Consider the following 20,932-nt stretch of genomic DNA (forward strand, 5'->3'; position numbering starts at 1 on the left):
TGCTTTACGGCCTTTCACGTGGTGTCTGAATGCTGGGAGGAGGTTCCTCCTTGGGAACATGAAGATGACAGAAGTATACACAATAGAAGAAAGCAGCTGTAAGTGCTCTGTGGCATATTCGCTTGAAGGAGGCTTAAGGTTGTAAGAATTGCGATTGGAAAGGTTCTTTTTCTCATTAGTCATACCATCTTTCAAATTCTTTTAAATAGCATTATCATGGTCCACCCAGTTGTAACGGAATTTTATAGTTTGCTCGAGTTTGGGATCATTGGTCTTAGGGTTCAGCTCAGGGGTCTCTTGATACATTGGGTTGAAATTGTGGCCTAGTAAGTTGGTCTTCGACCATGGTATCAGATCTTCTGTTTCTTTGCTCTGTGAGTAGAAGAGGTCTGAGTGACAGCTGTATCTTGGTAGAGACTCTCTGTTGTGACAGAAAACCTGACTTCTGGCTTACAAAAAAAGGAGAATTAATTGGCTCATACAACTGTAAAGTTCAGGCTTTGATCTGACTTAGGTACAATTGGATTCTGGGTGCAAATAATGCCTTCGAAACTGATTTTCTCTTTGTCTCTTGGTAGTGATTTTATTCTGGTGTCTTACATGCATTTGAGGTGAGACCCATCTGATAAGAAGGGACAGTTTAACTCTCACAGTGACCCTTGGATAGGCATTATTATTTTCCCTGGTGCTCTTTCTGGCAAGATGACCAAAGCAGCTCCAACCTCCTTTGCTTTCGGTGCTAAGATTCACTTTGTCTGACTTAGGTTACCTGCATATTCCTGGCCCAATCATCGAAGCCAAGGGCATAGGAGGCTTTGGTGGGCTTGAGTCACATGGTCCATTATGAGCCCCACCCAACGTACATGACCAAGAGTGAGGGAGAGGAATCTTCTAGTGAAAATTGGTGGCCACCTGATGAAGAACCTGGATGCTGGGGGAGCAGACAAGTCTGTGCTGTAAGCGATAATATCCTTTGGTCCAGTCTGAAGCTAGAAAGCCATATAATAAGTCTGTGGTCTAAATCCAGCCTGTTAACCATCTCAGGGGTGCCACAGTTCCATTTTGAACGAGCCTCTTGCTCCCTGGGCATGTGATTCACTCAGTTTCAAGTCCATGGGTCAGACCCTTCTACCCCACCGCTAAACCTGTGATAAGAGGACCTCATTAGACCTTAGGATGGGCGTTATCTTTTTTGTGTGTGTATGTGACATAGGGGAAGTTTCATTTTCTTTTCAAAGAATAAATTGGGGAAATGTAGGTATAATTGAAACATACCCTTATGATTAATCTCTTCCTGTCCCCCACACCGTACCCCACCCCCATCATTTAACAACACTGTCTTGAAATCCTTGGAGCCAAAATTGTTGGATTTGTTAGTCTTTTGATGTGATTTACAATGAAGCAAACGGTCTCTCTCTTGTTTTCCATCCTCCTTTGGCAGTTTGATATTTTTTCTTAAATATGTCTTAAAGTGCTTTTGGTAAGGTGTTTTTTTTGGGCTTTTTTTTTAAGTAATTGAATTAGTTGACGCATATTACAAGATGATGTAAATACTCCCAGTACACTCCCACTGTGTAAGTTGACACTACTTTTTTTGAATTCACATTGAATATTATATATATAATATTTTTTTGCACAGTCTTTGATCTGTTGTTCCACTTCTAGGAATTTATTCTCAGGAAATAATTACAAATGTGCTGAATTTTAGCTGCTATTCTGCTTATTATCCCAGTATTATTTATAATAGTGAGCTATTGGAAGCAAACTAAATGTCCAACAATGAGAGTTTATTTTAAATCGACAAATTATCAATGAAAGACCTATCTGGCTATTAAATCTGTTTTAACAGAGAGTCTCAACCTTTCTGTAACCCCTCTGCAGTGCAGCACCAAATTTTTGACAGATTGAGTAGTAGGCTATAAATAGTTTATGGGTTGTGTGAAATAGCTGGTGTGTCAGTGGTGATACCAGTACTGCCATTGAATGCTGCTCTTTTAAAAGCATTTGATGAGAGAAGATTTATATGAAAAAGTATAAAATGGAAAAATTTGCAAAATAGAACGTACAATACAACCCAGTTTTGTTTAAAAGTTCAATGTGTGTAGTATGAACATGCATGTATTTACTTAGCTGTGCCATCCATATGTGCTTATATAAAACACTGAAAGGATATACTCCAAAATATTAATTGTAGGTGGTGGGATACTAGGGGACTTTTTTCTCTCTATGCTTCTCCGTATTTTCTGAACTTTACAGAATAACTATGTAATGCTTTTGAATTTGGCAGTGGGTAAGAACGTCTTAGTGGCCTTAGTTCTCTGACCAGCTTACTGATGTGGTTGAAAACAGATATTCTTTTATTATACAGATCTTTTTTCTGTCCCCCTTCCTCTTTCCATCTACTATGCATTAGCAGCTTCCATCATGGGCCTCTAGGAAAAAACTGATAAATGTGGCCTTAATGAATTTGGATTTTTTTTTTAAAGAATTAGCAAACATCACATTAGTTACCATGTGATGAACCTGAGATCTATTTAGAAGAAATGTGGCTATAGAAACCACATCTGTACACTTGTGGTCATTCAGGTGCCCCTCTAAGACGTCTGCATGCACTCATTTATCATCTTTATATCGGGTTCCTTTCTCACCTTTTGACTCATTTCATAGTTTCCTTTCTTTTACTTAGATGCAAAGACCAAATCTCAACTCCAGTTAACTATTTTTCAGTCAGTTATTGACTGCTGAATTCCTCAGGTGACTGAAAGGTGAACAGTTGATGTGGTAATTGGGTGTTTGAGAACGAATTATCTACAGTCTGGTAGACCTCCAGGGTGGCTGGTATCCATATGCTAATTGGAAGCAGGGAAGTGGTGCCTAACCGGTGGTTTTACCTTCAGTATGGCCTATGAGGCTGTGTCCTGAAGATAAGCTCCAAGCTAAAACCAGAGATAAAGAGTATAGCATAGAGCAGGCATGCCATTTTTATTATGGTACCACAGAGCACAAATCCAAGACAGCCCTCTGGTTTTAAACAGGGAAAGTTAGTTAATGAAAAAACTGGTGCAGAAACAAAAAGAGTGGCCAACCTAGAAATCTGGTGCCCGTTAATGATGCGTACTTTGCAAATAAGTGGACAGTCTGACGTGTCCAGATCAATAGTGACAGCAAAAATATTCCAAGTGTGGGTCAGTAGAATAATTCAGCTCTTTTTTGGTTGTTTTGAGTCATGTGGGATTAAACATGTAGCAGCTCTGGAACCCAGAGGCCAAAAATGCTTGATTCTTTGGTATTTGGAAACTTTATAGTATACGTGTGTGTTGGCTTGGTTGTATTTGGCAAGTAGTATTTGTTCTTGCGAGCCCACACTGACTTCAGTCCTCAGACCTCAGTTGTATATATATCCTTAGTATATCTGAAGTATGCAAGGTAAGGAATGTAAGAACCCTTTAAAAAGAAAAGAAAAATTGTTTTGTACAAAGCTGACTGGTCTTAGTCCTGTGACCTAAGATTATTTTACAGAAATATAACCAATTGGTTTATTTTCTTTTTAAAAAATTTTACCTTTCCTCCCTCCCTCTTTTCCTCCATCCCTCTTTCCGCACTTTTGAGATTGGTTGATGTAGAAAGTCTTGTGTTCCTACCCCTCCCTAAGTGGGACTGCTGTTTTAGCTTGCTGCTTGCAGTACATTTTAGGACAGAAAGTCTTTTAAAAGCATGAAAATAGCAGACGCGTCTCATTTGCTTTGGCAGGGGAAACAGCTTTTCCTCCCAAGTAGCTCTAGGTAAGACCTAGTCTCCAAAGGTGCTCTTGTAAGTCCCAAGTTCCAAATGACAGCAAGCAGAAGACTTTGCATTTTAAAGTACGCCCTCAGTCTTTCCTCCTTGTTATTTTTGCAAGTTTACTTTCTAGGAAGTAGTTTATAAACGGACACCACCCATTTCCCAACTTTGTCTCAGGTCCTTCAGCATCTGCAGCTGCCAGTTGGGATCAAGAGGCTCTTGTGGTCTTGCTTTGAGACTCCCCGGGGCGGGGGGTGGCTTCTGCTAGTACAGCTGCTTCAGCCCCTGGCAGCTGGATGTCTGGCATATATAGTAAGAAGTAAAATCATGCGCCCAACTAGCTATGCAAACTGTTTGGATGGAAGTTGGAAAGATGGGTTTCTTATTGCTGTAATATGTAGAAGCACCAACATCCGTCAGTGGCTTGTTGCTTCTGAACAGACTCTAGATGGGAACAGAATGGGAGGGGTGGATTGGATCAGTTCCTTCTCTCAAGGAAGTCATCAGAGTAGATCTCGAGTGCCTTGCTGACACTGGATTTTGGTGCCAGCCTTTGCCCCCTGTTTTTTAGCTCCCAGCCAGCTACAACAGTGAGCCAGCTTGCTCTGTTTTCCATATGTCAGGGCCTATTCCTGACCCTGCAGAGTTCAAACTAAGATGATTAGAACAGGGAAGCCTGCAAAAACAGTGTAATCTTTTACCTCTTGTTCAGATTGGAGTTACTCTGCTTTCTGTATCTTTTTGGACTTCTCATTTTCCCTTGGCTCTAACAGGCTTGGGCAAAAAGTATGAGAGCTGTTCACTGAGGAGGCAAAATGCCTGTCCTCAGAAGGCTTGCAAATATAGAACTTCAGCCTTTCTGGATACCAAAACGTGAAGGTAGTCCTAGAGTATTAGACTTGGAAGGATTTTAATCATGGGAACACAGACTCAGAGAGGTTAAGGGAGTTGTTCAAGGACACACATTGCGTAGGGAGATCCCAGACCAGAACTGAAGGCTTCCTGGGAGTTTACTCTGTTCCTGTTGACTCAGTACCTCTGGAATACAATCAGGTGTTGAAAATGTATCTTTTCTTCTTGGGCCATCATCATCTCCTTAGGGGAAGGATATATCTTGGCATACGTCATAGCAAAGAACAGTATGTAGTGAGGCCAGTGATGTAGAATGGTGAGTTTAGAATTACACTGCCTGCGTTTGAATCCCTTTTCCTGTATCACCTCAGGCCAAATCCCTTAAACTCTGTTCAGTTTCCCCTTCTGTAAAGTGAAGGTTATATTATCTTCCTCACAGAGTTGTAGTGGGTTAAATGTGATAATTCATGTCAGTCTCCTCAATACATACATGTAACTTAAAAGGTATTGCTATTAATAAACATTTTAAAATCCTGTCTCAACTTGGACCAACCAGATTGGTCCTTTGCCTCCTTCCTTTCCACTTTATGCTTCCAGTCATTGAAGACCCAGAACAAGACTCATCTTCTCTGTGAAACTTTCCCAATGAGTTGATTTTGGAGTCTTGACAGACTGGTTTTATTTCCTAGTCCCACTGCTTAGTGGTTAAGAAACCTCAGTTTCCTAATCTGTAAGGGCTCTGACAACCTAGGTTGTTGTGAGGTTTGAAGGTGATGTATATGAAGCATATAGCCCCATGTCCCACAAATACCAATTTCTCTTCATCAGTCCCTCCACCTTTCTTTCCATAACACTGGTCCACACTCCACTCTCCTTTCCTGTCTCCATTTGTCTTTGTGTGGTTTAGCCCTTCGTGGTCCTTCTGTTCCATAAGAGGTGATTCTGTTTCAGAGGTAGATAGTAAGTCCTAGAAGACAGGGACTTGTCTGATTGTCACTTCATGGAACTGCCTAAGAGATAGAAACAGTTTCCTGATCTCTTCTTCTGTGGCTCTCTGGAGCCAGAGCATCCACTGGGACCACGACCTCTGGGATTGCCCTCAGCCCAGCAGTGCCAGCGCCAGGCCTGGGGCCAGGCAGGCAGCCAAGCCCATCCCCAGGAACAGCAGCTGGGGCTGGCACAGGGAGGAGGGAGGCTGGAAGCTGATGCACGGAAGCAGTGAGGGAGAGAGGCGAAGTTAGAGCTGAGACTGAAGGAGGAAAGCTGGAGGCTGGTCTTAGTCCAGCATAAGCTGAGCAGTTACTGTCTTTCAAGTAAACCCCCAAGCCTGTGCATAGAAGTAGGTTTCCTGGTTTGTGGCTTTTTTGCCCCCTTTATTCTTCTTCCTACCTTTCCTTTCTTCCCACCCCTCCTTGTCTCTCGCTCCATTTCACTCATTTATGCCACTTTAGCTGAAACAGGAGAGCAGAATCACTTACTGCAAGAACAGGAAAGCTGCTGTGGGCATTTGGGGCGTCAGCATACCTGAACTGCCCCAGGAGACCTGGCCTGGCTGCTGACAAGAGCACTGTTCTAGAAGGGAGACTTGATTCTGTCACCAACTTTGTGATAATAACAACTGTAATAAAGGCTAACACTTACTGAATACTTTTTTTTTTTTTTTTTTTTTTTTGTGGTACGTGGGCCTCTCACTGTTGTGGCCTCTGCTGTTGCGGAGCCCAGGCTCCGGACGCGCAGGCTCAGCGGCCATGGCTCACGGGCCCAGCCGCTCCGCGGCACGTGGGATCTTCCCGGACCGGGGCACGAACCCGCGTCCCCTGCATCGGCAGGCAGACTCTCAACCACTGCGCCACCAGGGAAGCCCCCTTACTGAATACTTTTTATGAGCCAGATATTGGGCAGAGGATTTTACATGGGTTATCTCATTTACTCTATCCACCAGACCATGAGGTACAACTGTCCCATTAAAGTTACATGCTGATGGTCACAAAGTTGGTCCATCACCATGATTCAGATCCAGGTTTGTCTGCTCCCAGAGCTCTTCCTCTTAATTACCCTGCTCCAGTTTCTCCCTTCCTAGATAGCTCATTGACCTCCGTGTACCTCCATTTCTCTTTCTATGAAATGGGGGTAATTATTTCATAGAGCTACATTTATATGTAGCTGTTACAATGTACTAACAAGTACAAAGTGGTATTCATTAGTAATGATGCTCTGTTAGTGAAATTTGGCTCTGGGGTGCCCAGATGGTGTTGAGGCTGTCCACTTCAGAGAGGTGGCAGGAGGACCACTGGCAAGTATAAATGAGTATAAATAAGTAGCAAGTTGGAAATCCTGTCTTTTGCAGCTCTACAGAGCTGGAACCTAGTGGAAAGGGAATGGAGTCTGGAACTGGCTGGAAGGCTGTCCCACCTTAGGGACAGGGAGTGACCAGCAATTCAGAGTATCCAGAGCGCACAGCAAATACCCAGCTTGATTTTATTCAGCGTCATTCACAAGTCTTATCCTGTGGAGGATCTGATTCCCCCAGGTATTTCTGACCAATGGTGCATTTGAGCAGGGTCAGTGCTGTAGTTCAAGAGACTGTTTTTGAGCAAGACGCAACTGCATGACTCAAGGCAAGGGTAGGCGGCCTGTCTGGGCCTGGGGAAGCCAAAGCCTGGAGCCCATTGTTCAGATGGGACAAGCTGGGGCTTCCGTCAGGCTAATCAGATACTACTCGGCTGTTAATAATGGCCGTCATATCAAGTGTTTTCTGTGTGGAGGACAGTGTGTGCCAGATACCCTTTATCTGCGTTTCCTGACTGAATCCTTACAACTGCTCTTTGAAGTAGATACCGTTTTGCAGGTTGAGGAAATTCAGGTTTTGATCAGGGTCGAACATCCGGTGGCAGAGTTGGACTTTAAGACCTGAAGCTTTTAACCATGCTGGTGGGCTGAAACATCACAGGTTTAAGAACTTTGGACTAATTCTAGTCCCCGCCTCCAGTGAGACTGAGCCTAACGGCATCTTGCCTGCCTGCGTCACGGTCGTAATGCTTGCCTGGGAGAGGGCAGTTGGCTAGGGTGCCCTTCTTAGCACAGGGCACAGACCATGTTTTTTTTTTTCTTTCCAGTGGCTAATTGTAAAACTTGCTGCTCTGTGATTGATGTGGTGACACTCCTGAGCTTGGGACCCATCCATTGGTGGGCTTTCCCGAGGGGGTCTGATGTAGGTGGCCTCAGCAGTCCAGCCTAGTGGTGAAAGGTCATGGTTTCTCAAGCCGGACATACCAGGTCCTGCTTGTGATCTTGGGTAATTTTCTTTGTGCCTCAGCTTCCCTGTCTTTAAATGGGGCTGTGGTGAGGATGTGAGAGTGTCACTGTCCATAGAGTGCTTAACGTGGTGCCTGGCGTGGTATCAAGCACTCAGCAGTTGATGACTACTACTAGCTGTTAGCCAGCAGCTACTGGGTCCAGGGAAACTTTCAGCTTTAAAACACCTGAAGTGCTGCCACCCTGGGACACACGGCTGAGCACCATGATCGAGCCTGAGAAATCTCTGGGTACAGAACTATTTTCCCAAAGAAAGGGGGGACACAAAAGAAGGGAGCCCATTGAGTAATCAGGGGACCACACTTACCATCAGATCTGAAAATACTTCCTTCTGGCTTGAGACCACAACTTGCTTCAAAGAAAAGGACCAGAATGGAGGAAGGGGGTCCAGCCTCCTGGCACCTGCTCATTGATCATCTGTCTAAATTGATCTCCCCTCCTTTTTTCATCTGCTGGGCATGTAAAATCCCTTCAGGTTTCAGCCAGGTAATCAATCAAAGATGCTCCCACGTGGAGGGCTGCTTGGGTAAATGGATTAGGGCCTCTTGGGAGGCCCATCTGTTCCGTCCCTATGTGAAGGCCTTGGCGCCAGTATCTGGACAAAGCTGATATAATGCAGCATCTGTCCAGTAGGGCAGGGGTGAGTAGCCTGGGGTAGGTGGGTCAGTAGGAAACCAGGAAATCCTCTTATCCTGCCTGGTACCTGGGCTTCCCTCAGCAGCGGGAGCTGAGCAGCAAAGCCTGGTGAGTCAGCGTGCCTGGGAACTAGAGTTGCCAGTCTGGGAGCATGTGGGATCTGTGTAAGTTTGGGCCTTTTGTTTCTTTCAGCATTTTAGTCTTTAGAAACACAAATCTGGAAACCAGACCCTCCACATGGTATAGTCCTGCTTGTTTTGAGATAATTCAACTCGAACAGTTGCTTCCCTTGTATGCTGGTCTTCTAAGAATTAACCCCTTACCTTTTAAAATTGTAACAAGTTGTGCTCATGGCTTACTAGCTATATTCTAAAAGCATAAAAAGGCTTTAAAAAACTTACTTGGGTCTGTCATTTTCCACACCAAAACCCTTCTAAGGGTTTCAGCGTGTTTTTGAAACCTAAGTGAAACTGCGAGTCTTTTTTTAAGGGCGTGTATAATCACGTCTGTCATGTATTCTCTTTGAAGGTGGACAATGGGACACACCCCGATACAGTGTGATTCCGGTAACTACAGGAATGATTCTGGTCGTCATTTTAAACTTGTACACTCAGAACATACCCTTAGAATTCCTTTTGAAGATAACTCTGAATTTATCCAAGCACTATTTGGAGGAAGCTAAAGTTCTTTAGGTAAAGTTTAAAGCTCCAGCCTTCCATTAAAAGCACCCTTCTGCCCCACGGCCAGTCTCCTTAGAGCTTTGAATTTGGATTGTGGAGGTCCCTGACCCTAGAGCTGGAGAGGCATGGGACTGACATTGATTTGGTCTGCTTTCCCGACTATACTTCTGGCTCCTGGTCTAAATTTGTATTAACATTATAATTTCAGAGGCTGCAGTTATTATAGCAGGTAGCAAACTTTTATAAGTACTAAATTTTAGATGGATCTTCTAGTGGACTAGTTGAAGGTAAGAATAAGAGTCTGAGTAGATAGAGTCTTCAGAGAAATCACCTCATCCCTGGCCCAGAAATTTCTAGCAATTCTCTAAAAGCCACTTTTTCGTTACTTAAGTAATAAATAAATCACTGTGATGTTTGTTATGTATCAGTGCAGGCTCTTCTTTTTCATCTAGCAGTTATTCTGTCATTTAGAGACTGTATTTGGGTAAATCAGCCCTTCTTTTAAAATGGAGACGCTATCTTGGAAGACTAAGCCTGCAGGCCCTACAGGACATTCACATTTAGTGTGAACTTGACTTTCCTCTACATACCACCTTGCTGGGGGTGGGGGTTAGAAAAGAAGCTCAGCGATTGGGACCCTTGGCGTGGAGAACAGTCTTGGTGGATGGCTCCCATAGGTGGATAGAGAAAGGGTGGAGAAAGGGCATTTCACCTACTGTGCGGGTGGGTCCCAGAAAGGAATTTGAAGTAATCAAGACAAATTTTACTTTGTTATTTGGCTAGGACTCTGCCGTTAGTCTTGACTCTGCAAATTCTTTATCTCATCTTTAGGCCATTATGAAACTATATAGTTGTTTTGGATGTGGCTACCCCTTCTTCCTACTCATCCTACTTAAAAAGAACATCCGAGAATTTTGACATTAGAGATTAGAAGATGAACCTTTTATTTGTACCTTCTGGGTTAATACAGGTCCAAATAACTTTCTTATGTGACGGCAAGTTGGCAAGACAGATTTCCTTTGGAATATTTCTGGCAAAACCGTAGTCTTCCTTGATGCATTCTGCACATGAATCAACTTCTTTGTGATCTATGTTACCTTTAAGAATTTTAGGAATTTTCCTTATTGGTTCTCCATATGTGCTCTAACCACTGCATTTCCAAGGTGAAGGTATGGGCTTACGAGGGAGGTGATGATGAACTTGGGGTATTTCCCCTCGTTCATGGTTAGCTCATTGAAACAGAGTGGTGTTCCAGTGTGCAGTCCCTGGAGGGAAGCTTGCATACTCTGTCTCCCTGTCCAGCAGTGATTGCTCTCTAATTTCCTTCCAGGTTGGCTGGCTCCTCTGGCTGATGGCATGTTGAGGCACGTGGGCCAGTGGCAACAAGGGCATCCAATCCAGAGGGGGCCACTCTAGAGGCCAGGCCACCAGCATCATGGGCCAGTGTGTCACCAAGTGCAAGAATCCCTCATCAACTCTGGGTAGCAAGAATGGAGACCGTGACCCCAGCAGCAAGTCACACGGGAGGCGGGGTGCAGGCCACCGTGAGGAACAGCTGCCAGCCTGTGGCAAGCCAGGTGGGGATATCCTTGTCAATGGGACCAAGAAGGCAGAGGCTGCTACTGAGACCTGCCAGCTGCCAACATCCTCAGGAGATGCTGGGAGGGAGCCCAAGTCAAATGCCGAGGAGTCTTCCTTGCAGAGGTTGGAAGAACTGTTCAGGCGCTATAAGGACGAGCGGGAGGATGCAATTTTGGAGGAAGGCATGGAGCGCTTTTGCAATGACCTATGTGTGGACCCCACAGAATTTCGAGTGCTGCTCTTGGCTTGGAAGTTCCAGGCTGCTACCATGTGCAAATTCACCAGGTTAGTCACAAGTACTTCATGTCACCAGGTGATCAGAGGGAAAGAGAGCACCATTGAGGAGTGGTACCCAGCTAGGATAGAACTGGGTTGACTTCATAGGGTTTTGGGTAAATCTTATTTTCTTTTTCTGACCAATTTCTCTAAAGCTATTCAGCCTCTGAAGAACTGGGTACCAACCATCCTTGCCTGAAGTGAAATGAGGAATAATCCATGTTGCCACGCTGCTGCCCCGCCCCACTGCTGTTTGACTTTTATCTTTTCTTTCACTCCTGTACTTGTCAATTCACTCACTTCCTCACTCGATGTTTATTGTACACCTGTCATGTGTTAGGCACTGAGTGCCAGTATAGTGAGTGCCACTGGGGATGTGCTTCAGTAACTGCATGAAGCCAGTTGCCCCTTCTAGCTCTCTGCACATTGCCCTTAGCCAGCCTATGCGCCAACAAGGACAGCTGGCCCTAGTTATCAACTAGTAGTTCTGTACATTGTCATGGTCATTCATCCCTATAGAGGTTGTTTGTGGGAGACGGCATGGCAGGGTCACTGCAAGGTATGGTTTCCAGAGCCCTGGGTTATAAGTAAGTAAGAAGAATTGACTTGGAGAACCCCTCGATACAATTTTTAGTCCCTGGGTAGGTTACTCGACAGACCTCAGACGTTCTATCTTCAGCAGTTGCAGAAATCTCTGAGATGATGGTCAATGTGAGACCATGTTGTGAGCTAAAAGTGTTATTTTATAGATGTTAAAAATACATACTCAATTTTTGTTTTTTAATAACGGAACTTTGATCTCTGGTGGCAGAGTTACCCAGGTTCATCCAGAATCTTTGGCTCCAAAAACTTCCCTTGGCAGTCACCAAAAATATTCCAAAAACAAACAACCCCTAGAGAATCAAAAGGAAAACAGGAAGAGACTCCCCATCTTGGAGGAGAGTCTACAGCTTAATCACTGTTGCAGAATGGGAAGCAGAACATGGAGCAGGAGACTTTGAGTTTCGCTTTGGAAAGATGAATAGATACGTGAATGAACCATTATCAGCTCTCTACCATATACCAGGCACTATTAGAAGCAGCTGACATATTAACTTGTTTAGTCCTCACCAGAGCCCTATGAAGTGAGGTAGTATTCTCACCATTTGGCAGATGAAGAAATAGGACTACAGTTAGCGCAGGAGTTGGCATTCAAATCCAGACAGCCTCACAGCTACCCTCTTAATTATGATACTATATTGCCTCTCAGTAAATTATACCGTTTACAATTATTAATTGTGCCCCCTCCTTCCTGTTGCAGGAAGGAGTTTTTTGATGGCTGCCAAGCAATAAGTGCAGACAGCATTGATGGGATCTGTGCACGGTTCCCTAGCCTCTTAACAGAAGCCAAACAAGAGGATAAATTCAAGGATCTCTACCGGTTTACATTTCAGTTCGGCCTGGACTCTGAAGAAGGGCAGCGGTCACTGCATCGGGAAATAGCCATTGCCCTGTGGAAACTAGTCTTTACCCAGAACAATCCTCCAGTATTGGACCAGTGGCTAAACTTCCTAACAGAGAACCCCTCGGGGATCAAGGGCATCTCCAGGGACACTTGGAACATGTTCCTTAACTTCACTCAGGTGATTGGCCCTGACCTCAGCAACTACAGTGAAGATGAGGCCTGGCCAAGTCTCTTTGATACCTTTGTGGAGTGGGAAATGGAGCGAAGGAAAAGAGAAGGGGAAGGGAGAGGTGCACTCAGCTCAGGGCCCGAGGGCTTATGTCCCGAGGAGCAGACTTAGTGGCTCTGTCTCAGGAGCAGCAGCAAGGATCTGCCCGCTGCCCTGCAGCCAACCAAGGAATTGGACCTTTCTGGAAATTACTGAAGATCCGGATATTTTCTACTTTACACCTTTCTCTGCCTTGTATCTGAAAGGGCTCTAAAATGCTGTATCATGTTTTAGGCACTTTCTTCACTTTTTGGATATTTTGGTTATTTCTTTTTTGGGGGGAGGGTCCCCCAAAATATCTGAACCTGGCTACATGTTGTGTATCTTTTTTTTTTTTTTTTTTTTGAAGCCTTCAGATAGAATAAGCCTGCCACTTCTTGCACAAATTAGATTTTTGGGGGGGGTGGGGGAGGGTGTAGAGCAGGGAGGGGGGAATGGGACAGTTAGGTTGAATTATCATTACAAAACGATACAGTGCCAGATCTCAGTTTTGCATATTCTTGTTTTTCAGGGCAGGTCTGTACTGTGTGTAGTGCTGTTTACATCGTTGAATTTAGGTTGTAATAATTATTTTTAAAGATTTACACAGAGTTGAATAACAGTGTTAACTGTTAACCACATTGCATTAATTCCCAGGCGATTTAAAGCTCTTGGAGAGCCAAGGCCAGCCAAGAGCATTTGTAGTCTGGTGACAACCCCCTTTTAAGCTAATTTATCTGGAACCCTTATTTTCCTCACTTCTTGCTCATTCCTTCTTTGACCTATTGCATTTCATGTTGAGTTTATCCATCAACATGCTGCACCTGTCAGTCAAGTGAGCGGGTTTTTTTAGAACACATTGTACTGAGAACCACTTAAGCATTGAATGCAGAGAAAGCAGTGCTACCTCAGTTTTGCTGGAAGTAGACTTTGATAGTTTTCTTTCTTTGATGAACTTTCTGTATTTTCACGTTGTAAGTGGAAATACTTTTTTTTTTTTTCATTTGCCTTGGAGCCAAAGTTTCTGTTCCTGGGGGTCAGAAAACTGTGCCTGCCGGCCAACTGACTTGAAGGAAAACTGTGGTATGGAGCTCTGCTTGAATTTTTTTTTTTAATTGAGTATCAACAGCTTACTTGTCTGGCAAGTGCAGAAGCCTGGACTGGCTTGAACTCTGCCAAACAAATATAAAAATGTATTTAATAGTTAAAACGTGTGCCCTTTCCCTTCTTGCTGCACCCATGTTGTCACTTAACCCCCAGAAGTTATTTATTTTCTTCTTTGTTAATGTCAGGCTCATTTGGGGTAATGTGATGACTGTTTAGGTTTACATGACTCACCTCTCCTTTTCCTACCCCCAAATATGTATATATACATATATAAGATATGTATATATTTTACCTATATAAAATATATATATATACACATATATGTATCTATATTTCTTTGTTTCTTTGCCTGCTAAAACTGGCTATAAAAGGGAGCCTTCAATATATATAGTATAAGAAGAGTGCCAGGGAACATCATAATGGAGGCTTTTGAATCAGAATTTGGACCAGTTTCATTAAAGAGAAGATTAATTTTCTCAGCCTTTTCCTCACAAGAGGGAGTCCCAGTTCCCCAGACTCCTCTGCGTGCTTGCTCCGTAAGGCCAGCTTTGGCCAAACTGCCACACAGGAGCTGACTCTGGTCCTACCTGGTTTCAGTAGAGGGTCCTCTTGTTATTTTTCCATTAAAAAAAAAAAAAATGTCCTCATAAAACTGTACTGGAAGGGTGGGTGGCAGGAACTTGTACTGTTCAGCTTCCAACACTTTGGAACAGATTGAAAAGGGAATCTTTTAAATAAAAAAATATTTACACTCTTGAGGTAATGAAGAGTTTGTCTATTAAACATTTGGAGTTTTCTCCCCCAACTTACCCCCATCTGCCTCCCCGGTATATGTTTCTCAGCCTGGGCAGGAATCACTTATTTTGAGTTCCTTTATTAGTAGCCTATGGCTCTGGGCTCCCATATTTAGAAATGATTTAAGGAGTTTCTGCAGTCGATGTTTTTCTAAAATTGGTATTGACAATAGGGAACATACTTGAAGTTAGATTTTCTTTTTTGAATCCTAACCCTGACAGTTGCCCCTCCTTAGAGGGATGGATGGGAAACTTTAAAGTCAGCCACAGTAGGTTGGCAGTACTGCTGGAAAGCTGATGAGGGTCCCAGTCCAGATGTCTGGCTTTGTTCTAGCCTAAGACACCCTTGTATAAAGAGTTTCTAGAGGTCCTAGCAGGTTCTGTGTCTCAACTGTAGTCAGGGCATCTAGAGTGAGGTGTTAACAAGACTGCCTTTTCATCCAGTCAGTGTGCAGCCCCCAGTTTTTCCCAATTCTGGATTGGGTAGAGGTTGAATAAGGGTAAAGGCAGGCTGCTCCTAGCCAGGTAAGGCTTTTTCTGTCTCAGATCAGAAGGGTGTATGGAGAGAAGGGCACAAAAGAGGTAGATGCTGAATATCCTGAGGACTCTGGAGGAACTGGATTCTTTCCCCAGACTATAAGAAGGCATGATTCCATGCATTAGGTATGCTATTATGGGTGGTTTTTTGTTTTAATTCAGCTCTTCAGCTTCCTCAACAAAAAAACCATTAAAAAAATTATTTTGGGTTATATATTTAATGGTCTATTTGTTGCAAAAATGCAAATTAGAAGCCTGAAAAGGGAATGGTCAGGGAGGGAGTTTCCTTCCAGGTTTGAGTCTTTAATGCAAGGAATTCAAGCTTCTGCAGTAGCCTGGGCCAGTGCTCATTAACTTTCTCATGAAAAGCAGTTTTCTGCAGAGGGATCCAAGGTAGTGTGTGTGTGTAGGGTTTGCAGTTGCACTTGTGGGAAATGAAAGGTCCCTGTTCCTCTTCACTTAGAGATAGGTTTGCTGCTTAATGAGTGAGCAGTAATTGCTCACTCAATGAGTTGAAGAGGTCAATGCATGCCCCTCAAGTAAGCCATTGCACCCTTCACTTTAACAATATAACACCAGAGTGGTGTGGTGGTGTGGAGGGGGCAGGATGTGGATACCATTTTGAAAATAGGCAAATATCAGAGTGGCTACAACAAACTGAATATGTTGGGAAATTGCTTGATTTTTGGCAGTTTTTTTTTTTTTTTTTTTTTTTTTGCGGTACGCAGGCCTCTCACTGCTGTGGCCTCTCCCGTTGCGGAGCACAGGCTCTGGACGTGCAGGCTCAGCGGCCATGGCTCAAGGGCCCAGCCGCTCCGCGGCATGTGGGATCTTCCCAGACCGGGGCACAAACCCGTGTCCCCTGCATCGGCAGGCGGACTCTCAATCACTGCACCACCAGGGAAGCCCTTGGTAGTGGTTTTGTGTGTGAGCTTCTGTGGTATTTCTTTAACAATTGATTAGAAAGCTGTATGAGATGAAGTGTGCTTCATTGAATTGCTCTTCCCCTATCCCTGCCAAATCTGAATATATCATTCTTAGTTAGCCCTGCCTCCTGTAATGACACTTTGCTATGCTTCAGCTAGTTGCCTCAGTAGTTCTCCCTGCCAGATGTGCTCACATGTGTGAGTTGGGTCCAAGATCCCATTTCCACCCTTCTGATAAGAAAAAAAATCTAGAGCTGGGTAAAGATCCAAATTTCAACCAAGCCCTCAGGCCCAAGGAAATCCAATAGAAAACGTACAAGGCAGTGTTTTCAATATTAAACTTCCCTAAGGAAGGCACAAACTAGCCTTTTTGGAAAGAAAGAAAGATTAAGCCACACATTATTTTTGGTCTTTTAAACAGTACGGATCTCCCAAGGACTGGTGGCAAAATTCAGTCCTCAGTGCTGGAGCCTGCAGGGTGTGGGACTCCACAGTTCACGTGATGGCCTCATATACTATACCATGCCAAATTTAAACAACGGTAGGAAATTACTGGGATAAGGACCTGGTATAGGTTTAAAAAAACAGAAGATCTGTATTTAGGACTGTGTTTGGCTTGCCCCATTTAAAGTCAAGTCTTCAGTGCAGTGAAGCCCAAAGGTAGACCCAATTACACAATTATAAGGGCTGGGAGAAAGCTGCTGTTTTGCTGTAGTAGCCCGCTTTGCCATTTCTGTCTTATGTTTGGTTAGTGATGACCTGAACATCTTGGTAATTGACAAGGTCTTCCCTGGGGGACTCCAGCAGTATCTTGTTTAAAGAAGATGGACTTAAAAGGACTATTAAGTCATTAAAGTGTTAATTGGGACTCATTTGAGAACACGTGACATTGATCTTCCTCTGAACGCACAGTCTGTTTTCTGATTCACATAGAGGGGTTCCCACCCACTTCCCCTTCAGAGTTTACTCCTTTGCTAAGCTGTAATTATAGCACATATCCAGGTTCACCTTGACTGGCACTGCCTTACAGTGAGGACCTGCAGGTGTTTTTCCTCATTGAAAGACAAAATTGAGTAACCATCAGATTCTGCTTCTGATTCAGGTGCTAGGGCATCACATCCTCCTCCCTATTTCTCTTCTTGGAAACTGAGCCTGCTCTTCCAACCACCCACCTTCCCTAGTAGAAATTTTCAACACAAATCTTGGATATTGCCAAAGCCATTCAGCAGCTGCTGTGGTTTTATTCCCAACACACATTTATTCTGAGAGAAGTGTCTTCCCTCTGACCCTGGTCCCAGCCCCCTGAGTCTGTTATTAATTGCTCTTACCTGTTGCACTAATGAATAAGATTCTAGGTTTCAAAGGGGGAATTTGAAGCAATAGGCAAATGGGGCGTGGATAAAATGGTCCTACAAATAAGATACCCTGCCTTAACCCGCTGAGGTGATGAGTCCACCACTCATGTGACCCGCCACCTTTGTGGATTCCTCTTGGTTTGTGACCAGTGTGTCTGTTTCTTGAAGTTGTACAAATTTGTTGACAAAAGTCAATACTTTGATTTTTATTCTCTGCACTGTTGCACTCTCCAAATGGCTCCTTGAATTTTTTAATTAACTTGTTACACACATTATTGTCACTTTTTTATGTGGAAGGTAACCTGCTGTTGGACTTAATAAATTTGTTTACTTGACTACTGATAATTCTGCAAAAAACAAAAAACCAACCCCCAAACAAACAAAAAAAACCAGTGACTTCATTCTGGGGTGAGCTTTACCCACCAGGAGCCTCTTCCATCAACATACTGGATGGCAAATCCTGTGCTTTGTAAAATAATCCAGATGGTACAGGATCCCTAGCTACAAACATGGATCGTTGACCTCCCACTCACCAAGCTTAATGGCTTTTGGAGTCCCAGGACTTGTAGGCAAGAAGCAAATGAGTCCTCACAGGGCCACTACCTAAACAGTCTTACCTTAGCAACTGACGTCGATTCCCTCAAAGAATAAAAAGTGAACACTGTTCTAAATGGTTGGCTCCTACATCTATTAGGTTGGCAGTGATTAAGGCAAAGGAAGCAAACTGAAAACTGTCAAGTGCTACTGCTCTGTGACCTTCGGAAAGTTAAATTCTGCGTTTCCTTTTAGTCATCTGCAAAATCAAGAGACTTATTTCTATCAGTGTTAGGATTTAGAAGAACATCTGTGATTTATAAAGCACCTAAGACACACAAGTTTAAGGTTTCCAAAAGGCTGTTAGGTGAGTAATGTAGGGAATCCAGAGAAGAAGCTTGGCATGGTCACACACAACCCTTCACAAGTCACTGCCCCTCTTGGGGGCTCAACTTCCCCCTGTGCCAAATTGGGAGGATAGGGGGCTTAGACTAACACGATCCCTGATGGCTCCATCTGGCTCTTACATTCTGGAAGTCTAATCGTGGTACATCTTAGCTTCCTTTCATTGTATTTTCTGTCTAGTTATTGTTTATGCTCAGGAAAGCAAGGGGTTGAGTACATGAGGCTTGGTGAAAACATCACTGAATATTCCAGGGATTTTAAGTTATATATCACAACCCGTTTTGAGGAACCCACATTATCTCCCTGAAGTCACCGTTAAAGTCTGTCTCCTCAACTTTATGATCACCCCCTTGGGCCTCCAAGATCAACTCCTTGGCATCGTGGCCACCAAGAAGAAGCCAGAACTGGAAGAGAAAAAGAACAAGTTGATTGTGGAAAGTGCCAAGAACAAGAAGCAGCTAAAGGAAACAAGATGAGATCTTGGAGGTCCTTTCCCTTTCTGAGGGCAACATCCTTGAGGATGAGACTGCCATCAAAATTTTGCAATAATTGACAAATGGACACTATACTTAATGTGTAAAGAGACCTTAAAAATTCAGAATGGAAAATTCATTATGGAAAAGACAACAGAAACATGAGCAAAGGATATGGACAACTCTCTAAGGAAAAACAATTGGCCAAAACCTTCTGGAAAAAGTAGCAGATGACAATCTAAGAGGTGTGGGGAATAATAAAGTGAAGATTAATCTGAAGGGTATTCAAATAAACAGAAATTAAACCTATAATGAAAAACTTTTTTAATCTGTCAAATTAACAAAGATTTGAAACAAATCGATGCTAGCAAACACAAGGTAAAAACTTCCCTGGAATTAAAAAATCCTTCAGTGTTCATACTTTTTAAAAAAGCCCAGTAATTTCACTTCTAGGAATTTTTCCTCAAGAAATAATATCTGCCAAAGATGTATGTGCAAGGATATGATTGGCAGCATCATTTGGGAACAACTTAGTGCCAACCATAGGGGACTGTTTTAGAAATTATGGCACACATCAACATGTTGGAATATTATGCAGCTATTAAAAACTGCTTTTGCATAATGGAAAAAGTATGATAGAAGATTGTAAAACAGGGGCAGTCATTGACTGAGTGGTGGGATTAGATATGGTTTTAACTTTTCTAGATTTTTCAAGTTTCCATTAATGGATTTCCTTTATAATAGGGAAGAGAATTTACAAAAAAGGGGACAAAAGTAAATGAAAATGACATGGCTGAGTGTACTACTAAACAACCCCACTATGGGTGAGGAGGCCAGAAAGTTGGGGAGTAATATGTTCAAAGCCTAAACCAAGTGTTCTGTGAAAACCCTTCAAGTTGCCTTTCTCCCCCAAATGAGAAGCTGCTCCTGCAGCTGCCTTGGCAGCTCTGCATTGGCTGCCTAGAAGGGTGTGGGAGGAAAAATGCACAAACGCACTTATGAATGGAATGTGTGTTTTGCAAGAGGCCAAGTTGGCAGCTTTGGCTTCCAAAAGGTGGGAGCATCAGCTGAAAGAACAGTGTGTGCAGACCGGGGCCTCAGAGACGTTATGGTCCAGGCCTATCTCTGTAGAGTTCTAGAGTTGGGGGCCCGTGGGGAAACTTCCACCCCCACCCATCCAGGAAAAGGAATGGCCTTGGCTTTTCCTAGGAGCAAAGGGAGTGTGCTCTTGGCACAGGGAACCTTCATCTGCTCTGTGAATATGCAGTTGGAAGATGATCCTCAATAAAATGTAGGCTTTCCCTAATTTAATTCTCACAACAACCTTATGAAGTAGGTACTAATGTTGCCTTCTTTAAAATGAGGAAACTGAAGGGAGCTCCCTGTGGTCTAGTGGTTAGTATTCCATGCTTTCACTGCTGTAGCCAGGGTTCAATCCCTGGTCGGGGAACTGGCAAGCTGAGTGGCATGGCCAAAATAAAAAAAATAAAATGAGGAAACAGGCTCAGAGAGGGCAAATAATTCATACATATCCCACTATTTGGTCATTTTCCACAAACTGAATCTTTAAATATTCATAATAATCCTTAAACGTAGATACATCCTCATTTTATACAGCTGTAGAAATGGACTCAAACAAGGTTAAGTGACTGGCCCAGGAGCACAGCTGAAGTGCCAACCTAGACAGACACTTATTTTGTGTCTCAGGACTGGAGTCTCAAGAAGTAAACAGCAGCTAAACTCCCACAGCTTTGGAGCTCAGCTGCAGGGGGAAAGAATCCAGCAACATTGTTTCAAGATGTTCTCAAGGCCTTGCAGCTGAGGTCAGCAGTATACCTGGGGAACTTCGCTCTTTACAGGGGAACTTCATCCAAAATCAAGAGCTTCAGTTCTGGCTCCAGGTTACCAACTTCCAGATCGTATAGAAGTTGCATTTAAAGGATTAAACACTGCCTCAAATGCCCAACCTTGAGAGTTATTTTAATTATTT

General features: G+C 43.5%; 1 protein-coding gene across 1 annotated transcript in view; it reads left to right on the top strand.

The window, feature by feature from the left end:
- The window catches only part of DCUN1D3 (defective in cullin neddylation 1 domain containing 3), a 33,175-nt gene extending 20,113 nt beyond the window's left edge, over positions 1 to 13,062 (top strand). The window contains exons 2-3 of the mRNA XM_065893360.1: positions 10,594 to 11,129; positions 12,421 to 13,062. Of these exons, the coding sequence (XP_065749432.1) occupies positions 10,699 to 11,129; positions 12,421 to 12,904 (915 nt within the window). The 5' untranslated portion in view covers positions 10,594 to 10,698 and the 3' untranslated portion in view covers positions 12,905 to 13,062. The remainder of the gene's footprint in view (positions 1 to 10,593; positions 11,130 to 12,420) is intronic.
- The last annotated feature ends 7,870 nt before the right edge of the window (positions 13,063 to 20,932 follow it).

This window comes from Phocoena phocoena, chromosome 15 (assembly GCF_963924675.1).
Source record: "Phocoena phocoena chromosome 15, mPhoPho1.1, whole genome shotgun sequence".
Lineage (NCBI taxonomy): Eukaryota > Metazoa > Chordata > Mammalia > Artiodactyla > Phocoenidae > Phocoena > Phocoena phocoena.